This window comes from Cavia porcellus, unplaced genomic scaffold (assembly GCF_034190915.1).
Source record: "Cavia porcellus strain 051 isolate PalLab524CR breed Dunkin Hartley unplaced genomic scaffold, mCavPor4.1 scaffold_9, whole genome shotgun sequence".
In the NCBI taxonomy this organism is placed as follows: Eukaryota; Metazoa; Chordata; class Mammalia; order Rodentia; family Caviidae; genus Cavia; species Cavia porcellus.
The window spans coordinates 27,771,620-27,795,315 of record NW_026947492.1 but is presented as its reverse complement, the minus strand read 5'-3'; the positions used below and the strand labels follow the sequence as shown (position 1 = coordinate 27,795,315).

At 39.5% G+C, this 23,696-nt stretch overlaps 1 protein-coding gene across 3 annotated transcripts in view; it reads right to left on the bottom strand.

Moving 5' to 3' along the window:
* The window catches only part of Jam3 (junctional adhesion molecule 3), a 76,906-nt gene extending 57,943 nt beyond the window's left edge, over positions 1-18,963 (bottom strand). For 2 of the 3 annotated variants that reach the window (XM_023566159.2, XM_013155629.3), the window contains exon 1: positions 18,818-18,963. In XM_023566159.2, the coding sequence (XP_023421927.1) occupies positions 18,818-18,893 (76 nt within the window). In that variant the 5' untranslated portion in view covers positions 18,894-18,963. The remainder of the gene's footprint in view (positions 1-18,817) is intronic. The other variant, XM_063256117.1, reaches the window with a different exon arrangement.
* Between the last annotated feature and the right edge of the window lie 4,733 nt (positions 18,964-23,696).

Below are 23,696 nucleotides of genomic sequence, written 5' to 3'. Positions count from 1 at the left end.
CTGACCTTTATTAGTAGGATAATCTACTGTGTCCAATTTCTAGTTTCATCACATTTCTAGTTAAAAAAAAATCACTAAGAACAAAATATTCAATGAAAACCTTAAAATCTTAGCTAGCCAATGGTTTAGGTTAAGACAGTTTAAAATGCATTTAAGAAAAATGGAAAAAACAGCAAGTACACATAATGATGGCAGATAATTACTTTAAATGTCTAATATTCTTCATGCTACAGTTTGTAAATTTATACATACATGTTCACATCATATTATGTAACAACCCAATTATATGCAAATCCAAAGACTTCAGTAGATTTAAAAAAGAGAGCACCTTCAAAGCAAAGCATCTGAGGTTTTCAACCCTACAGCAGTTCTCAGTTTTCCAAAGATACATGGCTTTGTTACACAGCAGAAAAAGATTCTGCCAACCAGACCACAATGAAATCTAGAGACATCTTCAGCACAAAGTTTGAAAGCAGTCAAAATTCAGATGTTGAGACCACATGTCCTGACTTTAAAGTAAATCATTCACCTAACAGCTTTAACATTCCTGCATATTTGGCTTACTTTTTGACAATTAATTTTAGCTAACTTGTCTTAGTTACTTTTCTCATTGCTTTTCTCATTACCTGACACCCAAAGTTAAAGGAGGAAAGATGCTCAGTTTGTAAAGATTTCACTCCATAATCATCTGGCTCCAAGGCAGGGTGGCCCGGGAGAAGAGAAACAATTCATGACTGGCAGAAAGCAGCAAAGCAACAAAGGATGACCACAGCAATTTCTATCCCTTACATCTTATTCAGGCTACTTAGGGTGGGTAGCACTCACACCCTTCATCTTAGAGCCCTTAATCTTAGCATTGCACCATGAATCAATTCCAGCATCACACACTGTAGATCCAGTCACCTGTGAAAAAGCTCCACCCATAACCACATGAGGCTGGGGGGGGGGGACCATCTAAATACAAGCCCTAACACTTGTCCAACTTTTTTTGTAACTTTTTCTTCTTGTTCCCAAACTAAACCTGAACTTTTACACACTGAAAACCTCTGTATTCCATTAGATATAGAATAAAATAAAATGTACTAAGTGCTACCTCTTATAAGTATAGATTTTGCCTTTATTGAAAGCCATAAAATGGAAAATGAATACAAAGAAAAAATGAAAGCTGTAAGAAAGTTTAGCATAAATGTAAGGCAACCCATTGATTTCATTTGATAAACAGCATTAGCTTCTAGAGATATATTCTCCAGTATGTTTCACCAGCATCAAATTCATGAGTTTCAATGTCCTACACAATCACATCTAACATAAACTCAACACCTGAGCTAAACTTAACTTTATGACTGATAAAGGCAAACTGAGACCTCCAAAACCATCCCTTCTACCTGTTCTTAGTAGTGCTGCGCAAGCCCTGTGTAAGTCTTTCAGGCTGCAGAAAGAGATGTACTCTATGAAGAACTGGAGGTCGTAAAGTACAAGGCAGTAAATAAATGTCCTGGTTTTGGTATAGAATGAAATGCTGAATTAATTTAAGAAAATTAAATTTCTTTATGGGTTGGAAATGGGTTGGAACTATATTCATAAATCATTAGTCCCTGTTCCACCACATAATTAGAGCTGGTTTCTGAACTTCCTTAGGCCTTAGCTGCCTCTTGCTAAGTAACATTTCACAGCAGCACTGGTTGTCAACTGGGGGAGACAAGGTCACCCGTGAGCCATCTAAAAACATGTGGAATCATTTCTGATTGTCACAACTAGGGTATTACTGCTGGCATCTAGAAGCCAAAGATGCTGTTAAAATACCCTCCAATGCACAGGGTGGCCCTTAATAACAAAGGATTATCCAGCTCAAAATGTCAACAATGCCAAGGTCGAGAGGGCCTGTCTTACTGTGTATTTCGGCTCTAAAATTATATAACCTGTACATCTATATGAGTTGTTTTGTGGGAAGAAAACAGAAAAGGATTAAATGACTCGCTGAGATCAGTGTTAATCAGTGGTAAAACTTGCTTATCAATCCAGCTATGCTGAGTAACTGAATTTGCTTAGTAGGTCAGTTCATTCTTGCAAAAAAGTTTGACTGGAACAAGCTTTACAGGAAGAGGAAACATCTATCTAGGTCCATAACAAGGCAAATTCTAAAACTGTTCACCAATGAGTACCTCTGTTAAACAATATTTTTTTCAATTTTTTTTATTAGTACATGTGTGCAGCATATAGTGATTACATTCTTTTTTTTTTTTATTTAAGGAGAAAAGAAAAAAAAGTGAAAGGGTACAAGTTATACAGATTTACAGAAGAAAAAAATGAACAGTAGGAAATCACTAGTTAATGGATTACATATTGCCATCTTAAAAATAATTGTTCAAGTCACAAAATTAAAGCTTGTAGAGTGGACATTCCGACAATGATACTGCAAACAGCTCTGTTCAATGATCCAATAAAACTCTGTGATATCATTTTCTATCTTATACACTTAAATATACATGCAGTTATATAGTTTAGAGCACTTTCTTTTCCTCTCTTTTGTACAATGACTATTACACATTTTGGGTTTCATTGCTCCCACGGTTCTTATTGCTTTTTTGGAAGAGAGTAAAACCAAATGAGACATAACAGGACAGAATCGGTCAAGTCAAAAGGGTGGACATAATAGATAATATAAAAACATAATACAAGGTGATCATCAATGGTTACCATAATGCCTCCCGCTATCTCTAATAGAATTGCCTATATCATTAGTTATAATACAATTGAACAAAATAGTAAAGAACAAAACTGACAAAACCAAAACATTGGAGACATTGTAGGTCTTCAAAAGTAGATAAAAGTCAACAAGAATGGGCGTTATAATGAATCTCATTATCTTCTCAGCTGATACCTAAACTTTCGAACCTGATACTATCCATCAAAACAGAATAGGGGAACATCAGTCAGAAACAAGATAGTGAGAGTAATACAGGGCTTCAAATCGAGATAATAGAAAGTCAAAGTGGGTTACTATATTATATCCTGCTATTTTTTTCCCTTTAATTAAACAGATAAAAATGAAAAAGTAAATAATGGAGTGGAGATTGAGAAAAAAGAGGGCATAACAGCAAAACAGTGCAGATCAAAACATAACCATTTAAGCAGAATAGTGTTTCACCACCAGATAATTCCGACCTAAAAGTAGTTACCATATTGACTCTTTCCTTGAAGTCCTTGAGTACAACTTCATATACTGTAGCATTAAGAATATCAAAAGAATGTAAAACCATTTAAGAGAATGACAGCATTACAGAGTATTTAGAATCGACTAACAGAAAATGAACAATGGTTTCTGTATAATCTCCTTGTCTTTAAAAGGTTTTTGCTTATACTATCGTACATAATAAAATCCAATAAGATACAACCTGTTTAGACCATTGGAGAGAGAAGAACAAAAGCTAGATGAGACTTCAAAACAAGATGATACTAAATCAGTATTACCTATTAAGATGTCATTTTCTCTAAAATAGCTGTTCCTATCATCCAATCTTCTCTGTCTCATTTCTGTTGAGCTCTTTTTCTGTCAGTAGCTGTCAGTTTGTCTTCTTCATTTTGTTCTCTGCTCCATTCGTTGTGGCCTCCCCGCCACCATTTCTGGGTTCTTTGTATTTTTCTTTTTTTAGAATATCCTGCAATACTTTCTGTAGGGTTGAATTGGTGGTTGCAAATTCCCCCAGTTCCTCTTTATCCTGAAAGCACCTTGTTTTTCCATCAATTTCCAGGGACAGTTGTGCAGGATATCTCAATCTTGGCTGGAGATTATTATCTTTCAAAGCTTGAATTATTTCCCCCCATGCTCTTCGTGATTTGATGGTTTGTACAGAGAAATCTGCTGTAATTCTGATGGGTGTTCCCTTGTAAGTGGTCTGTTTCTTGTCTCTTACAGCTTTTAATATTCTGTTCTTGTATTGAATTTCTGGAATTTTTATTATTATATGCCTGGGTGTTTCTCTGTTAGGGTTGTAGGTAGCTGGGGTCCTGTATGCCTCGTACATCTGAGTATCTTTACCTTTTGCTAAATTAGGAAAATTCTCCTGGATTATTTCTGTGAGTAGCTTTTGTAGTTCACTTGTTTGTGTCCCTACTTCTTCTTTTATGTTCTTAATCCTTAAGTTATGGCTCCTCTTATCATCTTCTTGTCTTTGTATTATTGCTGTTTGTTTCTTTGTTATTTTTAAGAAGTTTTTCATTTCATTCTCCCATATTACAAGTCTGCCCTCCAGTTCAGATAGTCTGTCCTTAGTTTCTTTCAAGCTGTTATGCCAGTCTTGGATAGACTTCTTAATTTCTTGATAGTCCCTTTGAACCTGCTTCACGTACTCTATGCTTTCTCTGTTTTCTCCATCAAACAATTCTCCCCTCTTTTTCTGTTCTTCCATTCCACCATCTGTTTTTTCCTGGGTGGTGCTTAGCATTTCTCTAACTATTCTGCATACTTCTAGCTTCAGGTCGTTGATAACTTCATTCCTGAATTGGTCTATGAGGCTCTCTATATGGCGCTTAATGTCTATTGGTGCGGTGTCCGCTATTGCCTGTTTCTCAGAATTGGAGGCCGAGGAGTCTTTCTTGTTGCTTCCCTTCCCCATTTTCTCCGTTCCTTATAAAATGCAAGCTTACATAGGAGGCCCAGCTTCCCTGCCTGTCAGCCACAGCCTGATCAAATTGCGCTGGCTAGGTGTTCCCGCCCACCGCTGCACACCAGGGAGTTACGGACTAGGCAGCCTACGCGGGAGTCACCCCTCCGGGCCACCGTCAAGCTTTGGGATCTGGGTTAGGCCAGCCTACCAAGTCCGCCCACAGCATCACGCAGGCCAGGCACTTTTCACCAATCCCGTCCGAGAGGGGAATGTGTGGCTGGAGTCGCCACCGCGCCCTGCTCTTACAGGACTGCCTGAGCCCAGAAAGTCCTCCGCTGGAGTCAAACTGTGGTGGAGTTTCAATTTCTCTCACTCACCTCGCCACCAGTCAGTGTACACCTCCGTGTCCGTCCTGTTTTCAACTCCCTTCGCAGACTCCCGTTCACAGAGCTTCTGCGCGTCTCTCCTTGCCGAGTCGCTGTGGAGGCAGTCAGCCGCCGAGCGGCGGGAAATCCAAACCACGGTTTCCAATGGCGCGGGGTCCAGCCTCAACACCGAGACTTTTCTGTTCCTATTTTAGCGCCAGGACTGCATTCCAAGTTGGTTTCTCTCAGCCCAGTTTGTTCCTGAGTCAGCAGAGCATATCTCTACCAGCTCATGTCTCCTTAGTCCGCATCATTCCTGATTTCTGAGCCGAGCCTTTCAGAGAGCCTCCGGTAGTTGCTGTTAACTATCCGCCATGTTCTCAGTGATTATATTCTTAATACCTCCAGACTCTAGAAACCATAATAATCCTTTGAAATGAATACTAATATAATCCATTAGAAAGAGAAAGTAAAAAGCCAAGATTTGATGCTCATCATGCTTTATTTTAAGGCCTATGCACATGTTTTTTCAGCATTTCCTGAGAAATAAAAAACTTCAGATAATAACAGAAATACTTCATTGTTCTCCTTTACTTTTTCCTAATGTACAAAAGAAAAAAATACACTCTTTACCTAACACAACATGGCACAATAATCCCAGGATATAAAATTCCTGTCAATTCATTTCCCTAACAGTGGATGGGAAAAGATAATACTAAAAATCTCAAGTGGAAATAGTCACTGAACATGGAAGCTTATCTATTCACATAGCATTTTCTTGTTGTGAATTCATCCATTCTTAATACCAATTTATTTAATATGCTGTTCATTTTTAATGTAAACTCAGTGATTTATATTGGCACAGTTTTACTTAAAATATGCTGTAATTATTCTTATTATTCAGTGTTTCATAGTTCGGACACAGAAATCTTCCCCCAGGAATAAGAGGTCTAATCTTTCTACAAATAATCATTGAACCACTTTTTAAATTCAGGAATTTCAAAGACAAATTTTCTTCTTATTCATGAAACTTGAACTAGATTTTTGGTTTTTTTAGAAACTCAGGACAGTAATCTGTACTTTAGATAAAATGCCCTAAGGGAAACTTTTGTAAGAGAATATGCCTCTAAACTATAACCTTCTCACAGTTACCTGAAAGTCCCCTGAAAAGGTTAAAAGGTTAAAAGCTTGGCTTCCAGCCTAAGGGTTTCCAGAACGTGATTAGATCAACAAGAGCTCTAACTTAATCACTGAAGTAATCCAGGGATGATACATAGTTTGATGACATTACTAGGAAGTGGAGCCTCCTTGAAAGAAGACAGTGATGGTATCTCGATCTTGGGGCTGGAATCTAGTCCTCCAACCCCTTCCTTCTTCTCTGGCTCTTTCTAGACCCTCCCTCCCTTCTTCCCAGCCACCAGGAGGTAATCATCTTTCTTCCACCCGCCCTTCTGCCACAATGCTTCTGCCTCATCACAGGACTAAAGCAATGGGATCTGCTGACCATGGACTGAAACCTCTGAAACCAGGAGCCAAAATAAACCTTTTTTCCTTTGGGTTGTTTATGGCAGGTATGGTATCTTGTTACAGCACCAGACTTTATATATAATAAAGTGTTGAAGAATCACAGGACTAATGAAACTTTAGAACTCAAAGGAATAAAGGAGATGATATTCTATTCTTGTACTAAATTGTATAACCTAATATCTCTCCCTTTGTAATAATCCCATAAGGCAAGTTGTTATTTTTTTCCTCCACAGACTAAGAGAACAGTAAGAGCTCTCATCCAATGTTCTGAAATATCCTCTTAGCACAAGTATTTAGTTATAGGAGGGAGGGAGGGAAGGAGGGAAGGAAGGAAGGAAGAAAGAAAGGAAGGAAGGAAGGAAAGAAGGAAGGAAGGAAGGAAGGAGAAAAAACGGATCCATTATAAATGGGCACCAGAGGTAGATGGAAAGGAATTCCAACAATCATGTCATTTCAGCACTTCATTACTTCTAATGCAAAGAAGTAATGAAGTGCTGAAATTCTTCCTCTTTTACTCTGAAATTCAAATCCAGTGGTTTCTCCCTCAAATGTAAGGGTATATTCCTCCACAGAAACCACAGGTTTCAACCAAGCAGACAAATAGTTAACCTGCTACAGATAACAGAAAAAGACAAGTCATAAGGTTTAAAAATGGAGTTCCAAATTCCAGCTAATTTTCTTCCTCAAGGTCTTACTAAAAGAGCTTAGAAGAACATTAGAAAAAAATGTGAGCTAAAAAGTGCTGCTCACACAAGAGTAGCAACTATATTTCAATAGATTTTATTCATCTGGCAGCTAGGAAATGTACTGGACAAGAGAAGTTCAGAAAGTAAAATCTGTCAGCTCAAAAGAGAACAAAACACAAACATACTGCTCAAGAAAGTTGCCTGACCCTGAACCCACTGGGAGGCATAGTTTGCTGTAATTTGCAAACAGCATGTGGGATATTATCCACAGAGTAACAGTAGAAGAAAATATTTATTCTGGCTTCAATGAGATCTAAATCCCTCATCGTGTTATAAAATGTCCTCTCAGCACAAATACCTAATTACAGAAAGGAAGGAGGACAGAGAAAAAAGGAGATACAAATGGACACCAGAGGTAGATGGAAAGGAATTCCTACCATCATTTTAGCTCAATAATTTTTTGTTTCTCATATGGTTTAACTATGCTCATTTGCTGTACTAACCTGATGAAATCCCACAAAAGTCAAAGAATTACACATCGCCAAAATTACATGCATATTTTGTTTTTCAATGTAAATCAAAATCTCAACTCTGACCTCCCTCTAGAGTAATGTAACTAGGAAATAATGTAGAGAATACAATCAGATGTGTGACATTAACATTCATAAAATGGTATTAAGGAAAAGTCAAACTTTACAGAATTAATGGAAAAAATAATAAAATGGTACTTTTGTGTGTGCCACTCCTGAAAACTTCATGTGGCTTACATCTGTTTTAGAAGCTATCTCCCCACAAGAGATTCTGGGACCACAAGCAGCTCTTAACACGAGGTGCCTAACTGGTCTTCTGGACTAGAAGCTGCCGAAACAGTACATGAAAATTTTTCATGCATGGGCACAAAACTACTTTTAGAAGACAGGGGCCACAGCCTTCACCTTTTCCCATGAAGTGTTCAAAACGAGCTGACATTCCCTCGAGGTCTAAAACAGTGCTTGGTAAACAAATGACACAGTTGTTCTTATTTCATGACTGCTCTAGAGACTCAGCTAAGACCCCAAGTTCACTCTTTAACAGAGTTATCTTTTCCTCACTGCTACGATGAAATACCCAAGACCCACAGCTTAAGAAGAGGTTTACTTTAGTTCATGTTGCTATCGATAGTCCCCCAGCTCTAAGGCAGGACAGCATGACAGAGGGCAGAAAAGAGGAACAGCATCTTCACGTAAAAAAAGCAGGGACAGCAGGGAGAGTCTAAGGAGGGGCCAAGAAGGGAGACACAAACTTCTCGGTCAGGCCTACGGCGAGCTGCCCATTCTACCACGCCCCAAGTCCTCACAGTTAGTGGGTCCTATGCCCTATAATCCCATAAGCTTCCAAAAGGCCCTCATGACTGTAAGAGGCTTTAGGGGGACACCTAAGTAAAACAGTGTACTTTAAAGCTAGACAAATACGGTCAGACTAAAAAACTCAATTCTGACAGTAAAAAATCAGGTCTAATTAAGAATATCAACCTAAACAACAGGATATCCTGTTCTTCTTTGTGGTGAACAAATGCAGGAACTCTTGAAACATCAGATTCAGTAAGTAAGAATGTGGAGCTGATTAAAAACTAAAATACCCCAAACTTCTGAAAGATGAAATCTGCCAATCTCTCAATCAGTGACAGTGATTCCAATCAAGTTTATGGCTCTAAAATATGTCTACACTTTCAAAAGAATAGCTTTCTACTGAGAAGGTTTGCAAAACCCTCCAATGCAGCTGGGCAGTGGTGCATGCCTATGAGTTCAAGGTCAGCCCGGGCTACATAGAAAGATCCTGTCTCAAAGAAAACAACAACAACAACAAATTCAAACACAACTGTAATGAACAAACATGAAAATTCTCTTGCATGCCCATAACATCACTTTGAATCTAAAACCCACACCCCTGCAGCTGATGATCCAATAACGGAAGTAAAGAAATGTGGATGTTTTGGTAGTAGCGTGAAAGAGGTAGGGTTTAAATTACTTTCAAAGAACTTGGATTAAGTATTATTCCTGTAAGGTCCAAAATATGAGTCAGTGGCAAAGCTAAAAACTGATCCAGAATCCTAACACCCATGGGGTCGTGCTGCTGCCTTCGTCCAGAAAAGAATCTGAAAGGCTGAGGACAAGAGGGCTTTCCACACAGCAACAAGTGCCTCTTGGTCTCTGCAGTCTGCAGGGCTATGCCCTTTGGTGTGGTAGCACTGCATCCCGTAGGACTGGAATCTCAGTTCTCAGGGGAAAGCTCAGGGCTGTCACTGAACTCAGCCTGTACGTGTCTTCACCAAAGCTGCTGGAACAGAGTTAACTGACATTTCAGGTGGTCATCCAGTGTGGAGAGCTGGAATTCTCCAAACTTTAAGTTGCTGAATCTCCAAGGGCAGGTGATTGCTCCTTGAACACGCTGATCCAAGACAGCGAGTTCTCAGACTGCATTTATGTTTAAAACAGAGCCCCATCCTTTAAGCAGTGATTCACTATTAGAACCATACAACCGTCTCCTGAGGAACAGCAGAACCTCCTTGGAAGTACATACTCTGAAAACTATATGGAATATCTTCAATTTGTTTTACACTTAAACAACAAAACAAAAAACATTATCTTTATCAAGAAGGGTGTGTGACTCTTATGTTAATCAAAAGGGCTAACACATTAGGTAAAAATCAATGTTTCCAAAAGTATTGAATAGTTTAGACACTACAAAGGGCCTTGCACTCCACTAACTAGATCCTGCAGAAAACCATCCTTTTACAATGTCTCTGCTCAAAGGAAGTAGAGGAATTAAACCAAAATAACTGCGGGCTGAGCCAGAAAGCAACAGAACTGGGAGAGAAGGGATCCTCTGAGGCAAACACTCATTTGAACACTTCAGTAGGGAGACAGCAGGGAGGTGAGGAAGTGAGCCAAACATTTTTAAATGATGCCAGGAATCCTGTGAGGGGCCACAATCATTCTGGAGGGCGGCCACTCTGGTACTCTGTGGAAGTACATGCTCTCCAAAAACAGCATCCTTGGGTTAGGCCTAGTTTACACAGACTAAGACCAGCCAAATATCAGCTTCTAAGCAAAGATATAAATCACCATGTGTAACAGTTGTAATAACAAATAAAAGATTTAGATGGCTAAGACTACAGATACTTAAAATATTATATGTGGAAAATAAAAGGCCTGTGCATGCAATGTTTTAAACAATCGTTAAAGGAATAAAAAGCTAGGCAAGCAAAAGGAGGCCAAAAAAGAACAGAATATAACCAGGCGCAGCAGCACATGCCTGTATACTAAGTATTCAACAAGCAGAGGCAGGAAGATCGCTGTTCAAGGCACCTTGAGCTAGAGCGAGTGCAAAGCCAACCTGAACTACATAATGAAACCTGTCTCCAAAGAGAGAGACAGAGACAAAAGACAGAGAAAAGAGTAAAATTTTAGACATGAACAATATAATCAGTGAAAAAATCTATATAATGGATAATAATGGATTAGATACAGTTGAAAACAGAAGTAACTATAAAACAAAGATGAATAATGGACCTAGAAGAGAACAGAGAGATAAGAACATAAAGTTATGACATAATGGAGGCCAAAGTGCCATGTTTATTTTTTTGTTACTGGTACACTTTTGATATAATGATCACATTCATCATAGGGAATTTGTACCTGTACCTATTATCTTAATTCTTTTTTCCTCACTCCCCTCCCCTCTTCAACTTTTCTTTGCCTCCTTATACAATGTTTAATCAGAGTTCCATTCTAAAAAATGTAAGCAAATAGAAGTTAAGCAACATTTGAATTCCAGAGAATTCATAGGAAAGAAATTCATCCACAGATACAAAAGTATAACATGTAGATTAAGTATAGACACATTGTAGCAACATCTCAGAATACCAAAGGCTAAGAAAAGATCTTTAATTATAGAAGAGAAGAAAAGACAATCTAGCCAAGACTGAAGGTAAGACTACAGGCTTCCCACAATGACAGCAGAGACAAGAGGGCACTCACAATCCAAACTGGTAACTAAATAACTACCACCCTCGAATGGTGTATCAGCAAACATGAACTTCAAGAACAAGATTAACATGGACAGATTTTCAAGTATAGCAGTCTGTTTTATCTGCATTTTGCTTCTGCAGTTTTAGTTACCTGAGATCAACTGTTGTCTAAAATATTAAGTGGAGAGGCTAGAGATGTAGTTCAACTATAGAACACTTGTCTAGCAAAAGAGACAGACAGACACAGCAACAGAGACAAAGAGTGCCACAGTGTGAGAGAGAAAGAAGTGAGGTATTAAATAGAAAATGCCAGAAATAACTAATCCGTAAATTTGAAACTATATGTCATTCTGCACAGCATGATAAAGTCTATGGCTATCTGTCCAGTACTGCTTAGGAGATAAGTCAGCCCTTCTAGTACGTCTACCACTATTTAGTCTTCAATAGACACGTGAATTATCAGACTATCACAATTTCACATGTGTTCAAGTAACTCTTAGTTTACTTGATAATGCCCCAAATCGCAGAAGAAATGTTGCTAGCAATTCAGATATGTCAGAGAAGCCAGAAAGTGTTACCTTTAACAACACTTTCTGGATTTAATAAGGAAAAAAATCAGTTCAGCTTGCTAAGATTTACCCTGAGAAACAGGACACAGTGGCAAATGCCTGTAATTCTAGTTCTTGGGAGGCTGAGGCAGGAAAACTATAGTTTGAGGCATCGCTGAACTATAGTTTGTTCAATGCCAGCCTGGACTACACAATAAGACCCTGTCTCAAAAACATGTAACTCACAAGATTTACAGTACGAAAAATCTTCTATCTGTAACACTGTGAAGAAGGAAAAAAATTCATGCTACTGTGCTTTTGCTGATGTACCTGGAACTACAAAGCCGTGGCACAAGTGCTTAGTCAAGATGGAAAAGGCACTCTCCGAGTCACATATTCCATTGTTTTAAAATATTTCAATATATATGCTAATTGGTTTCATTTATACTAGTAGTTTATCTTAGTTCATTGAAAAGAAAGTTTTGTTATTATATTTGCTTCTTTTTGGATTATGCTCTGTACTGAGTAATTATTTTAAACAATGATATACAGTATATTTATTCTCTTATTTTGTTGTGAGATTTTGTTTTATTTTTTTCACACAATAAAAAGAAACATACCTGTTATCCCACAAAAAAAAAAAAATAAAAAAATTTAAAGAGATGAAAATAGCATTAAATTTGAATATATATATAGGGGAAAAGGTGTATATAGGTTTCAGTATTATCCTGTTTCAGGGATCTAATAGAGGCCTTGGACAGCATAGAAGGGGACTTCTATATTAAAAAGAAAAAAGAAAAAAAACTAGCACAACATCAATGACAGGAAAGGACGGTACATGGAACTCATCTATCAGGTCTCCTATACTCTCTGTAGGAGACTCTCTCAGTACCTATACTCTCTGATCTTCTTTACTCCATTTTGATCATATAACTTCCCTGCTTCAAACAAACAAATGAATTTCTAGACTTTATGCAAGTCCAAATTTGTTGGCCTGACACTGAAACAGCTATCTAGGTGCTTGCTGATGTTCTCTGTGATGGACGGTCTGGCTCCTCTATTTAATAAGTACAGCCTAGAGCTTGTGAATTTCCCTACTCGCACCTCAAATTCCATATTTGCAAACACAACCTATAAACTCACTGCTCAGATCATTTAAGATTTAGGTGCTATGAACTGAATATATTCCCCTAAACTTCTCACTGAAACCTTATCCTCTACTGTGATATTAGGAGAAGAAGCTTTCAAAAGTAATTAGATTTCAAAGAGGTCATGAGGATGGAGCCCGTATCATGGGGTAGCAGCCCTTATAACAGAGAGATATCCCAGAGCTCTCTCCCCTTCCACCAAGTAAAGACAAGGCTGCTATGTTCATCTCCAAGCCAAGAAGAGGTGCTTCACCAGGAACTGAATCATCTTGGTCTTGGACATGCTAGCCTCCAAAACAAATGTCTGCTATTTAAGGTACTCAGCTTGTGGTGTTTAGATAGCTGAGTTCACCAGGACACCAGGTAAAGTAATCACCACAATACCTAGACACGGTTTTCAATAAATAGCAGCTGTTGATATCCAAACTCACTTCCCCAAATGCCGAACGTGCACTCCCAAGTCCACGCCTTTTAAGGAGTCATTTCCTCCACTTTTGTGGCTTTCATAACCTCCATTTCCCCAAATCTGCAGTTAGGTAAAACAAAATTATTCCAAAAGCTCAACTCCTTCTTATAAGTCTCCTTCACCAGGTCAACTCGAATAAATGTTCTCACTTTTAAACATATAAAATATTTATCCAGATGTTGTCCAGTTAGTTAACTAAACTGTACATTCCTTCTACAACACTGCATTAGGGAAGCATTATGCCAAATTTCCCTGTTCTGCCCATTAAAGGCTTTATTTTCAAGGAAAAGGAGACCACCAAAAAACTGGAATGCATGATTAAAAGTTTCAGAACCCTGATAGAAATGCTTTACAGCAAAACACTGAGAAGAAAAAAAACACACACACACAGGCAGTCTCAGAATATGCTGCATTCTTTGTGAGCAGCAGACAGCTGCATTTCATTCTCAAAATGCTGACCACTTTCCTTGGAGAAAGACACTCAACAAGAAGTGGTGGTGCATCAGCTGATGGCTGCCTTCAAGGAACATCTTTCAGAGTCTACTTTGCCTGTCAATTTGACCTCCTATTCTCATCATTCAGAGGAAAAAGAATAGATATCCTCCTAGAGTAGTCTAGCTGGCACAGAGTAGAGGTTCCGTAAATGTGATCACTATAAAGAAGCAATCCAAGGCAATTCCTCAAATCACTGAGAGGAGGTGGGCACTCTCAAAACTCTCTTTCAATCCAGCGAACCATTTGTTGGGGAAGCTACAGCTGGCTCTGACATCCAAAGCCAGTGACAACTAATCTCTAAAGAGTCACAAAAAATGCACAATCAAGCAACTGAACTTCAAGTCAGCCCTTCATCCACTGTGGCTGACATTCACTAAGAAGCCAGAGAAAAGATAATCCATCCCCATGCTATCACATTAAATAAACAAATTAAATATTCCACTACTGGTGCCAAATTCAAAATTCCACTATTGTATCCACTAGAAACCAAAACAAATTGCACTCTTTCATTATACAATAAACATTCTCATTAAAGAAAATTTGAAAAACAAAAGGATAAAAGAATCCAATACAAAAACAAAACAGTCAGAAACAGCCATAAAATGTTCCACTCAGAAACAGAACCTATCGACACAGGCATACGTTCTGCCACACTAATCCTCATGTCTTACATGAGTGTAAGAACACAGTACATACTAGTAGTTACTTGCAGTTGTGTCACTTAAAATATGTCCTAACTGGCTCTTCATGTCTTTCATAAGCCTTGTTGCTAGAGAGGAGGCAGCAGAAAGACTGTGAAATTAAACCTAGTGAAGAAACACAACTCTTTCTTCTACAACTACTACTATATTATAAAACCTTGAGAGTTTCCAAAAGTTCCTCTGGTCACTAGAACTAGAATAAATAAAAAATGTCTAGACACACAGAGAGTGTTTAAGAACTGTTACCTGACTTTCAAGCAACAAAAAAAGACAAAAATATTTAGTACATCATCTCTGGAAAGATACATAAGAAATTAAATTCAGTCTCTGTTTCCAAGAAATTTTTAATTGATATCACTGAGAAGATACAAAACACACTCAATTCCAACAACTAAAGCCTACTGAAACTCAGCATGCAATCACTCTGACTCTAAGACACTGAGATGCTTTATTTATTTTGTACCCCTAGCACGTAAAACAGTTTTTGACATATCAAAGACACTTTTTTAACTGCCTGATATGCAGAACTGAACTAAAACTAAGATATATGATTAAAGATCAGACCAGATGTGGTAGCAGTCATCTATTCTCAGAACTCGGAAGGCTGAGACAGGAGGATTACTACAAGTACAAGGCCAGCCTAGGCTACACAGTGAGTTTAAAACCATCCTGAACTATACAGAAAAATTGTCTGAGAAAAGAGAGAGAGAAAAAAAAAAAGACCATTGTAAACTGAAGTTATCAGACAGCATACAGGATGGATACAGCAGAATTTTTGCAGGAAAAAGACTGAACCATAGAAACCTTGAAATACTCTATAAATGACTGATATAAAGAAAAACATTTCCGTAGTCCTAATTTTATTAAATAGCCTTATTTTTCTAGACAAAGAACACTGGTTCTCTGCTGCAGATTTTAATTACTCCTGGAAAATGTAACATACCACACACGATAGATGACACTTTAAGACAAAGAAAACACAACTACACAAGAACTACAGCACCCCTGGGACATCAGAACAAGGGCTAATTCTCAGATGCTTTCCATGCACCGTGAAAGCACCAAAGAGGGTGTAAAGTAAAGTTTTAATGCCCCACAGAGTGCCACAGCAGATGCTGCCTGTGCTAAGCTTAGTGTAAAAGAAGGTGCTTCCCAGGATGTCTTTACACTCCAGAAGAGGCATTTGCTTACACAGCTGAAATTTTGCGATTTGCATACAAAAGCTTAATGTGTGCATTCTGCTCTAACAGCTTCACATTTACATCACATCTTAAAAGAAAATCCGACTTCCTGCCTAGGATGTTCTTCAGCAGTCTCTATATCTTAATCTTTATTGTTGTTTTTTAGTAGTATATGCTTGCCATACATAGAAATTACATTCAGCTCTAGAGGCTTCCTACATACATGTCACATCTTGATCATTTCTACACATTCCAACTTTATCCAGCTTGTGCTTCAAAAAAATTCAAAGAATTTGCAGAGAAGGAATTTGCTAATATCATGTCTCTAACAGCTGCTACTGGTACTAACCCCATAGCTTCTTCTGTTACACCATGTTGCCATCTCGGAAAGCACACTTGATCGAAGTCTGGTTTCCCTCAAAAGAATCAAAGGTAAACCTATCCTACAGTGCTGACTGCCTTAAGAGGAAGTTCTGCAGAGCTCAGAGGTTGAGTAGCTGGTAATTCTATCTGGATTAATACCACAATTACTTATAATTAAATGTCTCCAGGAGCCACCCAGTCAGTCTCCCTAGCCTACTGCACTCAAGAACAAAAGCCCATCAGTAAATCATTCAGGAATAAGCAGCTGAGGTGAAGCACTGCACTTGCTTCCAAGGCAGATGTTCTTTTTCTTAAAACACACACACACACACACACACACACACACACACACACACGCATGTACGCATGCTCACACACAGACGATGGTAATTAAAGTCTGTCAGGTAAGCAAATGGAATTACAATAGACATATAAGAATAGGTCATTCTAAAAAAAAAAAAAAAAAAAGACAGACAGCAGGAAAGAAAACATTTCAGGAGTCCAAACACATGCAAATAGAAAAATTCGAGTATTTTCTCAAATTCTTCCAAGAAATTTTATGTTTAAATTTGTTGTGCTTTATCACACAAATCTTATCCCAAGAATGCTAACTGTTAATGTTTTAATTCTAAGTGCAGCATCTCTCTCTAGGACATCAAAAGATTTGGAAACCTAACAGTAATTACTGTATGATCATTCAAAAAAGACATGTGGCATAACATTTGTAAAGCTGAGCTGCACCTGTCATCAATTTAACAAAGGAATATTTTATATACGAATGACATAGCTTTGAACACTTGACAATTTTGGTTAAATTAATCTATAACAAGAATTCCACTGTTAATGCAGTACAAGTAACCAAAAGTGGGATGAACATAAAGTGGAGACTTCTAAATTTAAGATACACTGGATATACTCTGGGCACTCTCCATATTTGTTTCTGCATCAACAAATGGGCAAAATAGCTAACAATGCTAAGAACTATCGATTAAATCAATTAACATTCAATCCTTATAATGGAGACTAGTAAAGGGCAACTACCAAAGAAATATCTATTATGTCATGAACATTTTTAAATAATATTATAAAAATAATGGGCAGCAATTTTAAAAATAATCCTAAAAATAAAAACAGTCTTCATGACCTGTGAAAATGTTTTAAAGTCTGTGTAGTATATAAACCAAATAATAGGAAAAGAACTATTACCGAAGAAAAAAAAAGTTACATTTTGCAAAATGTGATTCTTCCTCCCAACATGTGCTGGGAAATTCCAGCCCTTAATGGCAAGTCAGTCACAAAATTAGCCTCTCAGAAGGGCAAAATCAGGTTAAGGGTGTTTAGCATTTCTACTTTTATTAATAAACCATCAAGTTGAAACTCATTCCTGTAGTAAACTGCCAAATGTTTCTGTAATAAAAACTGCAAACTTTCATGTGAGCAAATCTTTTCAACAATAGCGAGTTGTTTCCGTCTGTCAATAAGGCAGTGTCCGTGTGACCAGCACAGTGGGAGCTGGACATTCCTGACACCCTTGTCCCCTAGTTAGCCTTCGATCACACCTCCTCATAGCGTACATGGGAAACACAGTTTTGGAAATAACTTTTAGGCTAAGCACATGGTCACCAACTACACGCTGAGACAGCCTTCTCACGAAGCCGTTTCCAGAGCTTCAGGGCCAGGCCCCCACTTTTCCTACCAGAATCCCTCATGTCCCCCTAGAATGAACACCAAACACAAGAACGCTTTGTCTTCCTAAATCCGCCCACCCCCACTCCCAGGGAGCCCTTTGGTATTTTAATCTGTATTTTTTGAAAAACATCAAGGGATAATGGTGTCAACAAAACCAAGCAATGAACGACTTCAAGACCACAAAAGGTCCTGGCTACCTGTGGGTAGCTACCAGGCAAACAGTGTGAGAGTGCTTTACATAAACGTTAAGTTTGAAACTATAGTGCTTACTCCAAAGGCTGCGCCGAAGAACATGCTCAGACTCTGGAACAGATACACGAAACCCATCTCGCGCCAGAGGGATGGCAGCGCCCGCAGCCCCTGCGCTCCACTCCGGGAGTTTGAGGCAGGAGGGCTGCAACCTGAGCCCCGCGCAGGCAACTCAGCCGCTAAGCAACACCCATTTCAAACTTTAAACTTTCCAAAGGCTGAGGACGCTGCCCAGAACCAGGGCCCTGCCCTCAGTGCCCAGGACCACCAACACTAAAACACACCTGTCGTGAGGCCGGCTGAGCCCTCGGCATCACTGCCGAGGTGAGGGGCTGCACACAGGAGTGCGCTCCCCGCAGGGAAGCCCGGTGTCCGGCCCGGGCCCAGGGCAGCGCCGCTTCGCGAGCGCCAGCCCGCTGGGACCGGGGAGGGGGGCCCTGGCCGGAGCGCGGGTCTCCCGGCGGTCAGCAGACAAAGCGGGCCCTCCGCGGGGCCCGGCGCCGCCTAGCCGGCCTCGGCGGGAGGCGCGGCGGACCCGGCCCGGGGCGGCGCGGGCGGTCTCGAGCTCACAACGCTCTGGCTCCGCGAGTGCCGCACCGCTCCGGAGCAGCCTGGCCGTCGGGAACAGCCAGCCGCCGCCGGCGACGAGCCTGGACCCTCGGCCCGGGACGCTCCTTGCGGGGTCCCGCGCGGACGCCGCCGACCTCCCGACCGGCTCCGGCCGCTGGGGCGCGCCCGGCTGCTCTCCAGCCTGCTCCCCTAGTGGCGAAGGTGCCCACTCACCCCTGAGAAGCAGCAACAAGCAGAGGTCGCGCAGTCCCGCGCGGAGCCGGAGTAGCGGCCGCCTCCTCAGCGCCATGTCGAGCGAACCTGAGGGGCCACCGGCGCGCTGCGGGCTCCCCTGCCCCGCGCATGCGCAGCGACCCGCCTCTTGGTTACCATGGCGACCACCGGCCTAGCGGGCGCCTCAGTGACAAGAAGCTGAAGTCTAGTCTGGTTGCTATGGATGCAGAGATGCTCTAAACCCGGCCTGTGGAATCTCTTTCAATCAATTTGGTGGGAGGAGGGTAACAAAGTCTGTTCGGGAGTGCGGCGCAAGTATTTTTGTAACTGTGGAGGTCTGAGAAGGCACTCCATTAAAATCTGGGAAATGAGTATTTCTCATTTTACAAAAAGCCCATTTTTCTCTTGCAAGCATAATGCTTTTCATCTTTAGGGTCCCTGAACCCAAATGTAATGCAAAGAAAAAGCGCTAAAATCTCCTTAAAACGTTAGCAAGTCAAAAACTACATACAAAAGATAATGCCTTTATTGCTTGATCAATTTTTCGTGCCTATATCTTGTAATAGGAGCAACTACTTTAAAGATAATAATACACAATGTACTAACCATTGTGTCTCTCCAACAATCTTATGAAATTTTGTACCATTGTTTTTGTTTCTTCTTTAAGATAAAAATCTGTATACATACTCTACTTAACTGAAACATGTTGTTAAAATAAGCAATTCACTTCTGTAGTAGACCAAATCATAATGGTACATATACCTAACATAACAGTGGGCTAGTTCTTTGTTCTGAATTCTGAGTATTGAGAGATGATAAGGCTAGGAAAGAGAAGTAGAACAGGAGCTTATAAAGCTAAACAGATGAAGAGAAGGATGAAATGAACCGGAAATTGGACCTGTGGAAATTGGAGGATTTAATGTCACTTAATACCAAGGAAAATCCTTTAAAAAGCTTGTACTGTATCTAAGATAGAAAAAATCCAACAACATAATGACAACAGAATTCTGGGAATAGTTACTAGGAAATCATACCAGAGTTCACAACAACCAAGATTTTTCAATATTTAATATAAGGAAAACTTCACATTTGCAGCTTTGCTACATTTTATTATTTTTAATTTTCTGAGAAATCAAAAAATATATGTATGTATATCAAGTTTATTTATAAATGCCAGGAAACATGAAATAGATTGTTACCAAGGATATGCCTCAACTTATGTCACTATATGAGCTTCTTCTTCTTCTTCTTCTTCTTCTTCTTCTTCTTCTTCTTCTTCTTCTTCTTCTTCTTCTTCCTTTTCTTCCTGTCTTTTTGAGACAGGGTCTCACTATGCAGTTCGGGTTAGCCTTGAGCTCACTTTGTAGCACAGGCTGGTCTTGAACTTGCAATAATCCTCTTGCCTTGGCCTCTTGAGTGCTGAGATTACAAGCATGCACCACCACACCCGGCTTGTATGAGCTTTTTTAATAATTATAACTGTTCAAACCTTTGCAAGTATGAATTACTTACTTTCCCCCAAAATCTCATAAAGGCAGAATAAAAATTTTAAGATTACTCAATAACCTATTATGATATTATGATTCTGTCTTTTCTTTCCATTTCAGGTCACCATGCCAAAGTAATAATTATATGTTTGTAAAAGTTACTTTATGATACTGGCCTCTCTCCCTTCAAAAAACAAAACAAAACAAAATAAATCAGAAAGAAAAAAATTCTACTTAGACCAAATGACTCTTTTCCACACTCTCTCTTTTCTTTGTTATTCTTTTTATCTCCTGATCGCATAACCAAGAATATTTACCTAACTGAAGAGCCTGGGAAATGTGAGATGATATCTCACTGTGAACAGAATACACTTTTTAGAGAGCAATGGCTTTTTCCTTCTGCTAGATTTCTTGTGTTTGCACTATGAAACAGTTCTTTCTGTTACATGATCTCCTCCTTTTAGAGAATCTTTTAGAGCTCAGTGAGGTTACAGAGAAAGACTTGATGAATATCTATGAGGGGCAAAAGTTTCTGGAAGAATGACAGGTGATTCACTGTAAAACACTGATTCTCCTCCATAGATGGATTTCATATGTCCTTATTGATGGCTGAGCCCTGTTCAGGGTACAGCCAAGGGTAACTAGGGGTGCAGCAGGGCAGAGTACACATGTGGCTGTGAAGTGGCCTGTTCCTCCCTAGGATTTTACTGTTTCCTGGAAAATTTTGACCCTGATCAGAAGGGACTCCAAACTCAATGAAGCTAGAAACAAAGCTCTGGGAGCATTCACAGAATAGAATTGTGACGTTTGTGGCTCTCCTATAGCATTATTTATCTGAGCATGTTTATTTCTAATGTGTGGCTTAGTAGAGAAAGGTGTGTTTCATAGAAGAGTTCAGGGAACTAACTCTGCTTGTGCCAAACTGAAGCAAAACATTTGCAATGCCATTCAATACAAACACAAAATGCAAATCAAGTGGTAAAAGTGGGTTTCCTGTGAGACTCACTCCTGAGCAGACTACACCACAAGTCTACTCTTTATACCTTGGGAAAGTCACTTAACTCTCCTGAGGCTTGGACTGCTTGTCTGTGAAATAGGAAAGATATTACTCACATGTGTGGAAGGATTATGTGAGTTTAATATTTGAAACATTTTAGGTGCTCAATAAATAATATGTTGCCCGTGTCACTTCCCTTTCACACTATTTTGGTTAACATCAGGCAAAATGGTTACAATATTCCTGGAGACACTTGGTAAAGAAAACGAGCTTCGAAGCAGAGGGTTGGGGAAGGGCAGAGAAGCAAATGGAGTTTTATACTGTGTATTCATTCTCTGTGTAACTTCGTTATATAAAAAGTAATATAATTGACAGAGGATTAATATCTAAAATATATATAAAGTACTTAAAATTAGACTCCCCAAACTTATAGACCCAATAAAAAATAGGTATCTGAAATGAACAGGCACTTCTCAGATGAAGAATAAATGGCAATAAATACATAAAATTTTTAACATCTCTGGCCATTTGAGCAATGTAAATTAAAACCCTGAAATTCCATTTCATTCCTGGAAGAATGGCTATCATCAAGAAATCAAGCAACAACAAATGCTGGAGAGACTATGGAGAAAAGGAACCCTTCTTCATCACTGGTGGGAGTGTAAACTAGTACAAACACTATGGAGATCAGTATGGAGATTCCTTTAAAAACTAAAATAGAAATTCCATTTGATCCACCTGTTACTCTTCTAGGTATGCTCCCAAAAGAGTTAAAGACATCACACCACAGTGACACATACATACCAACGCTTGTAACAGCACAAATCATAGTAGCTAAACCTTGGAAACAGCCTGCTGGTCCACCAACAGGTGAATGACATAGGAAATATTTCCAAGAATCAACAATTCTATCAAGTTAAACAGCTTTAGCACATCAAAGGAAACAATCAACAGAGTGAAGAAACAACCTACAGAATGGAGAAAAAATGAAGCAGTTCGCCTCCCTGGTAAGCGGCTGTGGTGTGGCAGGCTGCAGCTCCTCCAGGGGAAGAACCACCAGTGTCTCCTGAGATCCGTGCCATGTTGGAACGTAGGACACTGGGAAACCAAGCAAGCAGCTCGCCTTCTTGGTAAGCAGCTGTGATGCGGCAGCCTGCGGCAACCCCAAGGGGAGAACCACCAGTGTCTCCTGAGATCCACGCCATGTTGGAACTTAAGGCACTAGGAAACCAAGCAATCAGCCTGCCTCCCTGTTAAGCAATAGTGAGCCTACCAGTGCACGGACTTAGAGTCAAATATCCCACTTCCCCTGCCCCCCTTTAGCAAATGGGAACCAGAGATCTGAGCATCTTTTGGGAGGTTGACCATATGCAATACAGCAAATAAGGGGGATTTCCCTCTACCATCTTTTTGAAGGCAAATATTTTTACTACTGTTTTGCTTTATTATGATTAATGATACTGTTCTATTCAATATTGTTTTGATAAGTTCTATAATGTTCTGTACTTCATTTTATTTTGCTATACATGATTGAAAGAACAAGTATTGTGATGATAATGAGATATACTGTGATATCTATTGCTGTTATCCTGGTAACCTGTTGTGAAGTTCTGTATCAATTTCATTACACTGTCTCAATTGGCTTTGTTCTCTCTTGTTCTGTTGTATTTTACTACCTTCAAAATAATTTTTAAAAAATACCAAAAAAAAAGAAATATTGCCAGCTATTCCTCAGAGAGCTAACAACTACAATACATAAAAAAACTTTAAAAAATTAGATCCCAAAAATAAAAGACCCAATCAAAAAATGGACAACTGAAATAATAGACACTTCACAGAAAAGAAATACAAATGGCCAATAAATAGATGAAAATATGTTCAACATCTTGGGTCACTACAGCAATGCAAATTAAAACAATACTGATACTTTATCTTACTCCAGAAAAAATGGCTGCCATCAGAGATCAAACAAATGTTGGTGAGGCCTGGGGGAGGGAGAGTGTTGTCTCAGCTACCTTTCCCATCACTAGGATACAATACCCAACACTCACAAGTTCAAGGTTGAAAGGTTTATTTCAGCTCATAGTTCATAGTCAGCTGGCCCCAAGAAAGGGCACATCACAGAGGGGTACCACAGAAGAGAAACAGTTCAGGCAGGCAGCAGGCTACAAACAGTAGCAGCAGCAGCCCCAACAGCAAGCCTTCCTGCTTTCTATCCTATACAGTATTCCATCCATGCTACGAGTCTATTCTAGTGCCACCTAGTGCAAGGCGGGGCTTCCATTATCCACACCCTTAATCCCAGTATCACACGTTTAATCCACATTCGCACAACGTCAACCAGCCCCTTTCAAAGCTCCTCACCTATGACCACATGAGGCTTTGCGGGGACACA